The 10,436-nt window shown below is 55.3% G+C and overlaps 2 protein-coding genes across 2 annotated transcripts in view; one reads left to right on the top strand and one right to left on the bottom strand.

Moving 5' to 3' along the window:
• The first annotated feature begins 1,156 nt into the window (after positions 1 to 1,156).
• QRFP (pyroglutamylated RFamide peptide) lies at positions 1,157 to 1,529 on the top strand. Its single transcript, XM_058038460.1, has one exon. It carries the CDS (start codon positions 1,167 to 1,169, stop codon positions 1,527 to 1,529), a length of 363 nt encoding a protein of 120 aa, XP_057894443.1. The 5' UTR covers positions 1,157 to 1,166.
• A 5,002-nt stretch (positions 1,530 to 6,531) lies between these two features.
• The window catches only part of ABL1 (ABL proto-oncogene 1, non-receptor tyrosine kinase), a 77,692-nt gene continuing 73,787 nt past the window's right edge, over positions 6,532 to 10,436 (bottom strand). Inside the window, exon 11 of the mRNA XM_058038281.1 lies at positions 6,532 to 10,204. Coding sequence (XP_057894264.1) covers positions 8,505 to 10,204 — 1,700 coding nt within the window. The 3' untranslated portion in view covers positions 6,532 to 8,504. The remainder of the gene's footprint in view (positions 10,205 to 10,436) is intronic.

The raw sequence follows: 10,436 nt of genomic DNA, 5'->3' as shown, positions 1-10,436 counted from the left end.
GGGGCTGTGTGTGCTGACCAGGGAGGGTGGGAGCACTTGGTCATGTCCATGTGGGGCCGGGCCCTGGGCGGGTTTGGGGTCTCCAGTGGTGCCTGTGCACACAAACAGATGGGTGGGACCCCCAAGAGCTGCACACAGGACACACCAGCCATATGAAGGGGCCACACTTGTACCCCAGATGAGACCCTCCATCCCTGCAGCACCCCTGACAGCTGCCAGGGACACAAGGCCAGCTCCCAGCCGCTCTCCAGATGAGGCAGCAGACAGCAGCAGTGTTAATGAGTGGCGTTGCTGCGTTCCCATTGTGGCAGCTCCACCAACCCCTGTCCCCTCTGTCCCCCAGGGTCCCACCCTCCTCTCCCCGTGGCCACAGCCCAGGGGTGACCTGGCAATCAGCGCCCGTGGCTATTTAATGGCCCAGGGTGGGCTGGCCACTCATCCGGACTCAGGGCTGGCAGAGAGGTGCCAGGGGAGGCAGCACTGGGCAGCACCGAGGGGCAGAGGTGAGTGACTGGTGCCCGTGTGTCTGTCTGTCTGTCTGCCTTACAGCCCTGCCTCGATGGGCAGCACAGCTGGGGAGCAGTGAAAGGCTGGGGGAAACAGCTGGGGACGCACAGCACCCCCAGACCCCAGGATGGGACTCAGAAATTTGGATCCCTGATGGGAAACGGGGAGCAAAAAGGGAGAGAACAGAGCAGAGGGAAGGTGTGGAAAAGGTAGGGGTGAAACTGAAGTGAAACCTCCGGGCTAAGGAGCGTTGGGAAGGGCAGGAAAGGGCTTGAGTGCGTCTGGGTCTGGAGCAGGAGGGAGAAACAAACTCCTTGGGTGGAGCAGAGAGCCTGGCCCACAGCACCTGCAGCAGCTTTTAAGGCAATATCTGCATAGTAATAGTAGTAATAATAATAGTAGTAGTAGTAGTAATAATAATAATAATAATAATAATAATAATAATAATAATAATACCTGTTTCCTCTTTCTGGGAAGAGGAAGGGAAGGCATGGGGGAGCTCAGACCCTCTCTGGGGCTGGGTGCTGCTGCAGGAGGAGCAGTGGGTGCTTGGGGGGTTCTAGCAGGGCTGGTTTGGGGGTGCTGCCGCAGGGATGGGGAACAGCCCAGGGCACCCCCTGCTCCCCTGCCATTCCCTCCCCTCCCTGTGCCTCCCCCAGATGAGAGCACGCTACTCGCTGTCCTGCCTGTTCCTGCTGAGCCTGGGCGCCTGCTTCCCCCCGGGCGAGCGCTGGGAGCCGGCGCAGCCCGGGGAAGGGGCTCCGCTGGGTCCCGGCTGGCACACGGAGGGCCGGGGTGCCGGCTGGAGGGCAGCCCCGAAGCGGCGGAGGAGCGAGGAGGAGCGGGACGCGCTGCTGAGCATCGCCCGGGAGCTGCTCGGGACGCGGCCGGGCCGGAGCGGCGGCCCCGAGGCGCTGCCCGCGGGAGGGGAGAAGCGCAGCGGAGCCCTGGGCAGCCTGGCGGAGGAACTCACCGGCTACAACAGGAAAAAAGGGGGCTTCACCTTCCGCTTCGGGAGATGAGAGCGCGGACTGCACTCCCCGCCTCCTGCGGGTCACCCCGTCCCGGCCTTCCCCTCATCTCACCTGGGTTTGCTCGGAAAAAAGGATATTTAGGGTTTTGCTCCTGTGGGTCACTCTATCCTGTCATTCCCCTCCATCTCACCTGGGTTTGCTCGGAAAAAAGGATATTTAGGGTTTTGCTGCTGGGGGTCACCCCGTCCCGGCCTTCCCCTCATCTCACCTGGGTTTGCTTGGAAAAAAGGATATTTAGGGTTTTGCTCCTGTGGGTCACTCTGTCCTGTCATTCCCCTCCATCTCACCCGGGTTTGCTCAGAAAAAAAAAGGATATTTAGGGTTTTGCTGCTGGGGGTGCCTTGGGAAGGGGGGATGCTGCTTTTGCCCCACTCCCAGCTCTGCTCTAGATCTCCCATCCCTGTTCCCGACCCATGCAATGGAAGAAGAGGAGGGTGCCCTGAGGAGGAGAAATCACCAAATCCCTTCCCTCATCACACAGAGCTTCTGCTGGGGCACAGGGAAAGGGGCTGTGTGACAGCTGGGTCTCCAGTGCTGGCAGAGAACAGGGGTGGCACGATGGGATGGGCAGAGCAGGGTGGCACCATGGGATGGGCAGTGCCAGCAGGGCTGGAGGGTTACGGCAGGATGCTGTGGCGCTGATAGTCCCCAGGGACTGTTTGTAGTCCAGGGCCAGCCATCAGGGAGGAGAGGGTCCCTCAGAGCTCTCCACCGAGCTGCTGCTCTCCTGCCTATTAAGGGAAAGTCCCTCCGGCAGCAAATTCTGCTTAGTGTCAAGATGCCTCTCACACGAGGCAGCTCCTGCCTGCAAAACCAGGGCAGAGCAGCAGGGTTCGAGAAAATCTTGTCCTTAGCAGCCCCTGGAGTGAGCACAGAACCCTGCCCTGGCACCACCAGCCCTGGCACAGCCCCACAGCCCTGCCCATGCCCCACACCAGGGTGAGATTGTGATGCCTGACCTTCGATGTCCTTGTCACCACCCAGCTCCTCAGGCAGCCTGGCCCTTCCCAAAGCCTTCCTGGCCTCCTCACCACCTAACCCAGCTGGAGCTACTGCAGAAGGACTGAAACAAGAACTTCTGACCACTGAGAGGTGCTCAGTGTCACTGGTGCTCCAGCCACCATCAGTGCAGCTTTGGGGACCATCAGCCCCAAAAGTCAGCACAGGAGGAGCCCCAGCCACTGCCTTCCCCTCTTTTGGGCAGATTTAGCTGTGCCAATCCCAGTGTTTTCTCTGTGCCTGCCAGAGGTAGCAGCAATCAGAGCTCTAACTACCTGCTGCAGGCACTAACAGCAACTCACACACTGAGCCACGGCTGATATTTCATTGCAGGCACAGAAACGAGCCTGGAGATGATTTGCAAGCGCTGAATTGCACCCTCAAAAATCAGAGACCGTGGCAGGACTTGGTTGGGGGAGTAAAAAGATTAAAAAAAAAAAAAAAAAAGCAACCTAAATCAGGCTGCAAGAGGTGCATTGTAATATCCATCAGGCAGACAGAGCACTTAATGCAGTGCTGCGTGAGCCCTTCTGGCAGCAGAGCAGCGGCTGGGGCTGGATGGAGGGGGAACAATTGTGGGGCAGCAGGAGCAGGGAGCAGGCACAGGACAGGCTCACCCAGGTCTGAGGGACACGGACAGTGCCGGGTTTGCCCTCAGGTGAGGATGGTTTGCCCTCAGGTGAGGATGGTGATGGCTGTGAAGGTGAGGATGGTTTGCCCTCAGGTGAGGATGGTGATGGCTGTGAAGGTGAGGATGGGCATTTCCCCCCCTGCAGCCCCGAGCATCTCGCACTGGGGAGCACAGCAGGTTCACCCCCGGCACTGAGCCCGCACAGACCCGCAGCCCAGGGGTGTCCATCCCATCCCCATCCCTGCATCGCTCCCAGTCCCGGTTTGGGTCGGGACGGCGGCGCCGCCTCACGCAGCGCAGACGGAGCTGTTATCGATGTTTCCATGGCAACCTCTTCCCCCTGCCCCTCTCCCTTCTGAGCGTTCAAACCATCAATAAACGCGCACTGATCAATTTTACCCTGCGCTGGAGCCGGGGGGAGCGAGCCAAGGGAGGAAGGGGAAGAGTTTTGGTGTAACTCAGGGTTAGTGAGGGCTGGTAAATCCCCGGCTTTGCCGTGATGGATCTTTGCAGGGGAAAGCGGCACTGACTGCTGCGGGAAGGGAAAGGGAACCTGCTGGGCAATGCTGCGGCTGCGGGCACGCCTGGGCTCCTGCACTCCAGTGCCGGAGAGGAACAGGCTCAGAACAGCCTCATAAAAGCTCTCACATAACGAGGCTTTGATTGATGTGCAATAACCTCGGCAGAACTCACTGAAAATTGGAGCACTTACCTGGCAGGTGGGACGGAGTTGGGCTCAGCCCTCACGCCCCAGGGCTCCTTGATGGGCGGCTTGGTGCCAGCAGGGCATTGCCATCGCCCTCCTCACGCTCTGCCAGGCTGTGCCATGGGGCAGGTGAGGGGCCATGGCATCCCTGAACTGCCCTGAGCACACCTCGGCGTGCCCGGGAAGAGGCAGCATTCCAGCGTTCCAGGCTCTTGGTTGCTGCTCCTTGGTGCTTATTGCTGGGGAGGGGAGGTAAAAGTGAATGGAAAATAACTGCCTGGAGCCTGGGGGGGTAGCTGGGAGGAGGGAGGGGGGAACATGCCAGGAACGACCCCTGAGGGGCTGAATGCCCACCCTGCACACATCATCTCCCACAGGAAGCTGCACCCCTGCCCAGATCCTCTGCTACCCTCATGGGACACCCATGAGGGTGAGGGACACCTCACCCTGAGGGACACCCAGACCCTGAACATCCCTGAGAGCTCAGAACCCACCTACCCGCAGGGAGCTGCATCAAACAGGCTCTGGATTCCTCTACAGGTGGGCAGAGACAGCCCTGCAGGCATTGCCACTGCTGGGACTGCCCATGAAGTGCCACATTAACCTTCCCTGCCTTCACAGCCCCTGGCGCTCCCCTGGCCTCTGCTCCACTCCCATGGGCTGCCCCTCACTGTTCCCCCAGCCCTGGCAGGGCTGCACACACACAACAGCAGGAACAGCAAACCTCAAACCCAAAGGATCCTCTGCAGAGCAGAGCCTGGGTTAATTGCATCCCAGGGACTCTGGGTATCACAACTGGGCCATGCAGGCTGCAGGAGCACAGGTGGGACCTTTACAGCAGAGTAGATGCCAGCACAAACACAGAACCCTCAGCAAGGGGGGGATTGCTGGGCAAAGGTGCAGCACAGCCTGGTTTGCAGGTCAGCTCTCTGCTGAGCTGGATCTGCCAGGGAGGACAGCCCCGAGCCCAGGCTCAGCACTGAGCTAACTGAGGGCTGTCCTCACCCACACTGCCAGGGCACCAGGACTGACCAGGAATTGACCATGGAGCATCATTCCCTGCAGCCCACCCCGGCCAGGTCTCACCCTCGGCCAAGGAGTGCCCCACTCTGCTGCCAGCTGCTTTCAGTGCACAGGTGATGACAGGAACCCTCTCCTCAGAGCTGAAACTGTGCTCAGGTCTATTTTCCTCTATTTCCAATTGTGGAAGGATGGATTTCAGCCAAGGGAGAGGCTGTGGCTGTCCCTGACCATCCTGGGGGACAGGCACACCTGGAAACGCCACTGGCCCAGCCAGCCTGACCATAAAAACCATGGGATTTGGAAGAAAAATACTGAGCATAAATCACTGACATTTTACATCTCGTGACAAGCAACTTCCCAACAAAAAGCAAGACGACATTAAATGAAAACTTAAAAGAGTGAACATTGTAATTTCAAAGACACGAAAACCAAAACAAAACCACAAACACAGCTATTTTTCCCCCAGAGCACTCTCACTTTCAAGCTCAATAGCCTTGAAAATTGGAGCAATCAAACTGTTAAATGCATCGATCTGTTAAATCAACTCCTACTGTACTCAGCTAAATTTAGCCTTTAATCCCCCCTCTCTCACTCCCAACACCAAAGATCCAGGGGCTTTCCCCAGCCAGGTCAAGCAGCCCCTGCCTTCCCACGACACCACAGAGCAGTCCCTAAGCCAGCAGGGATGGAAATCACCAGCAGTGACAGCATTTAGGGGCAGGTGAAGCTTCTCCATCAGCCCACAGCTACCCACCATATCCAAGTTTGGACACTGAATTTTGCCAGGGTGTTGGTCACAATCCCACCCAGAACTCCCTGAGTGCTGCAGACCCCTCTGTTGTGCCTCTGCCTTGCCAAGTGCAGGCCATTAATATTCTTTATATTCACCAGTGCATCCTCCTGCTTCACCTTCTTCAGCCTCAGCAGCAGCAGCCCAAGGTTTCCCCCCAGCCTTGTTCCCCTTCAGCCAGGACCCACAGATTTCACCAGGGACTTACTGAGGGGATAAGGAATGCAAACAACTGGGTTACAGCCCTAAAACATCACTGTGGAACTGTGGGAACACCACACACTGTCACCTGCCCTTGTTTTCCTCTCATCCTTTTTTAGTCTTGAGCATCTTCATTAATCAAAGCAGAGGCTGATTTTAGAGGCTGCTCAGCGCCTGGAAATGTCCCTCCCACGAGGTTTGCTGGAAAGGCTGAAGGGAAACAGAAAATAAGAATGGGCAAGCAGAAATGAGGGAGGGAACTGCATGAGGACAGAAACTCATGGGTCATTTCAGAGCAGAGGAGGAGGAGGAGGAAAACACATCAGCAGCTGAATTATACAGAATACAAACCATTAACAGAAGAAAAGTTTAGCCAAATCTCTGATATAAATCTCCTTGAAGATAACAGAAAGTCCTTGATTTAGAAGAGGTGATGACACAGTCTTACTCTGTGTATCTCTTTTCTCTCCTGGCTTTTCAGAGCCAGATCAAAGAACATGGGAAGGGGCTGCTGCCCTGGCTCTGCCCACCCCACTGTGCTGAAGGGTCACAGTGAACCCAAACAAGAAACTCCTGGGTTTGGATGAGTCTAAGGGGAGTCAGCTGGGCTGGAAAAACCTCACTTACAGACAAACACCAGTTTTCCTCAACATTGATTTATTTTTAAATATACTACGCAAGAGAGACTGGAATAAAAAACAAATCAAAAAAATGGAAACAGAGAAAGAGAGAAGAATTGGAAGTCATGTACAGAAACAATCTGTACTGGACTAAATTAAAGGGGAAACGACCCCCTGAAGTATCACAGAGATGAAGGACAGAGCTATTTACACACTGTAAAAAAGACAAGTCTACAAAAGTGTGTAATAATGAGATACAAATGTATAATATAGTGGCACAATATGTTATCAAAGTAAAAACAGTACCTCCAGGAAAGAGACAATTCAAGGGTTAGGGTTTTTCTTACATTTTTAAAGGCAGCCTGTGGTAGAAGTGTGTATTTTCTTTTGAACATTTGTCACATGTTAAGTCATGGCTGTTTGTGAGGGCGAGAAGTGGCATGAACATACATGAGTGAACTACTAGAAATCATATACAAAACAAACAGTTCCAAAGAGAACAGCATAAAATACAATTGAAGGCAATTAGTGTTTAAGATACACAAGAGGGGTCACGAGTTACAGGGGAACAGAAAACGGGAAATGTGTTTTTCCTCATGTTTGGAACTGTTAAGAGGAGTTAAATTGCACTGTTAATAGCCCTAAACCTTGTTCTTTCACTATTGTCACCAGTCACAATTAGTTCCCAGCATTAATTGGGAAGGTCACAGGACCTTGGCAAGGAAGGCCTGGAGTCCTGCTGTCAGCATGTTGTTTTCATGGCAGTTTTCTGGGGAGATGCACCCCAGGGAAGGGTCTGCAGTCTCACAGATCCTTGTTTGATGCTGGATGGAACCAGGCTGGCATGAGGGTGGGAATGCTTTCAACCCCAGAGCACTGGAGCTCCTGCCAGGGGGTTCCAGGGGCACAGAAAGGGAGACACCACAGCCCCCCAAAGCTCTGCAGGAGGGCAGGCTCCATCTCCTTTCACTAAACAAACAGCTGGAAATTCAATGGAGGCACAGCCCAGCAGCTCTCACCCACTGAGAGGAGCAGGCTCAGCCAGAACAGCAGCTGCAGGCACAGCTGGATGGGGATGGCTCACCCTGAGCCATCTCCTCCCTCTGCCACCCTCCCACCTCCCCAAGCTCTGTGACCCCACCCCAAAGGCCAGCCCTGTTGGTGTCAGCCATCACCAGTGCCACATCCTCCTCCTGACCTTCTCCAGGCCTGTTCTGCTGCCCAGGGAGAGCCACAAACGGGCTCCAGGGCTGGGACACCAGCGGGTGCTGCCTCCAACACCGTGAGCCCAAGCAATCCACTGGAACTCAACAACACTGAGAAACCACTGAAAACACAGAAACCAAGGGGAGCAGGTGCAATCAGAGGAAGAATTTGGGCAATCATCACTTGTAGCATTCTGTCATTAAAAAAACCTTACATTAATAATTTTCCCCCCTTCCCTCCCAAGCACCAAATCTGTTGCATTAGTGTCAGGCAAATGTCAGACTTGGGCGAGGAGCACGTGCTGGGCAAACTCTCCCAAGAAATGCAATGGGTATATTGTTATCCAAACACTCATGCTCATGTACAGGGGGGCAGAAGGAGGGGACAAAAATGCAGTACAAAGTCCTCCTGGGGAGGATGTCATCTCAGTGTCCATCAGTCTGGCTTCAGTCTCAACAGTCTGTCCAGAACAATAAAATATTAATAAAAAGGCATGGTGTGACATCAGCATTTAGACTTGTAGTCCACAAGGCAAGAACTCCACAGATAAGACGATTACAAGTATATGAAACACAGGGAATGTGGGTTCAGAGGGTGGGAAGTGCCTCCTGAACACAGCCCTGCCCTTTGGAGCTGGGGTGTCCATTCACAGTCTGCATCCTTGGCACAGCCCTAACCCCAACACCCCTCTCCTTTGTCAGTCCACACCTTACTCTCTCCACAGCTGGCTTTGGCCCATTGTGATTGACTGATTGATTCATGGTTTGTTTTCCAGCCTGGTTTCTTGCTACCTCTGGACGATGTCGCTGATTTCTTTCACGGAGCTGAGCAGTTTGCTGAAGTCCTGGGTGGCGGCGGGGCCGCCGCCAGCGCTCGCGGGGCAGATCTGCAGCTCCCTCAGGTTGTTCTCCAGCTTATTGATGGCCTCCCGAAAGGCAAACTTGTTCCTCATCTGCTGGATGGAGTCCACGTAGCTCACGCAGAAGGTGTAGAGGTTCTTGCCAGCCTCCAGGACGGCGCTGTGGCTGGCCATCTGCTCAGAGTTCTTGCTGATGGCGAGCCGCAGCGCCTCGGTGCTCTCCAGCACCACCCCTTTGGTGATGGTGCCGCTGGCAATCCTCTCCGGGGGCTGCCGGGTCTTCCTCAGCGAGACCCTGGTGGATATGAGGGGGATGAAGGCTGTGGATGATGGCTGGTCCCCGCCTGGGGCCGAGGGGATGGATGAGGAGGAGGCAGCTGGGGTTGCTGTGCTCAGCAGCAGCTTTGTAGAGGATTGTGGCTTTGGTACAGAGGGGATCCCCAGCTTTTTCACACCTTCCCCTGACTGGTTTGGCTTGACAGCATCACTGCCTGCAGCCTCTCCAACCTGAGTCAACTGTTTGGATTTCGGCCCAGACACCACATCTGCTGCTGCTTCATGGCTGGGACTGTGAGAAACCTTCCCAGGCTTGGCAATGGAGGATGAAGACAGTGGGAGAGGAGGGGCTGGTTTCAGCTTCGATAACTTCCCTTTGTCCTTCCCTGCCGACTCTGAGGGCTGCTTGAGCCTCCTCAGGCGTGGCTCCTCAGAGGAAGCTTTGCTTGCCCCCACGAACCCAGCAGGGTTGGGTTTGGCAGCAGAACCTTGGTCCATCATCACAGTGGTACCTAAGGCACTGGATTTGACTCCATCATCCTTGTGGAGCCCGCTGGAGGAAGGAGGAGCAGCAGGCTGCCTACGGCCAAGTTTTGGTGTCAGGGTGGGAGGGCTGGAGCCAGGGCTGGACTCTGCATCTTTGAACACATCATCAGCAGTCTCTTCATTCTTCTTAAGCAGCCGTGGAGGAGGGGTCACTGTTCCCCTGACAGCAATTTCAGCCTTGGTCTCGTTCGCCCGTTTCCGAGGCAGCGCCGGCTTCTCACTCTTGTGCCCCCCGAAAGTGGAGGAATCAAACTGGCGTCCCGTGGACTGCAGATCCCGAGGCAGAGTCACAGATTTCCACTCTGTGTCCTTGGCTCCGTGGGGCACGCAGGAGGCTGAGCAGGACCTCAAGAAACGCTTGCTGGAGTTGGAACTACTCTCCTCCTCAGCAGCCACCCCTCGGCTGCTGCTCATCGTGCTGGACTTCTTCCGTAGGTGGGGAGATAAGAACCCAGAGTTGCCAGCCACGACCCCGTTGGTGACACCAGCCCCATTGCTGGGGCTCTGGAACTTGGAGGGCTCAGCTGTGTCTGCAGGGGGGGCAATGAAAGCTCCATTTCCAGCATCCCTGCTCTCCTCCTCCCCGCCTGCCCTGCGCTCCGAGTGTCCGTCCATCTCCCTGAAGGAGCTGCTCCTTTTTGGAGGGGTGGGGGCAGTTTTCTTCTTCTTCTTGATCAGGGCACTGAAGAGGTTGTGCTTTTTGTCTTTTGGGAGCAGCCGCTCATCTTCATTCAAACTGCTCTCCAGGGCCACCCTCTCCTTCCGTGGGAGCAAGGGGGAAACAGCAGGTTCATGATCCAGGAGGTCTGCAAGGGAAAAGGGAAGTTTTCTCAGCAGTGCTCAAAGAGCCAGAATAACCCATTTTCCTACAGGATCCAACCAGTGCAGCACCTCCAAAAGGTGCAGGTTCTCTAAACAGACACAATTTCAGAGCAGAAATAAATCAAGTGCAGCCACACTCAAGCCTAGACTGAACATGGTCCATGATTCTGCATCCATTCATTCCTGAGGTGGCTGCCAAACTACTTTCCCTGTGGG

The sequence above is a fragment of the Melospiza georgiana genome, chromosome 20 (genome assembly GCF_028018845.1).
Source record: "Melospiza georgiana isolate bMelGeo1 chromosome 20, bMelGeo1.pri, whole genome shotgun sequence".
Lineage (NCBI taxonomy): Eukaryota > Metazoa > Chordata > Aves > Passeriformes > Passerellidae > Melospiza > Melospiza georgiana.
The sequence above is the reverse complement of the archived record's forward strand: the minus strand, read 5'-3'. Positions and strand labels throughout refer to the sequence as shown.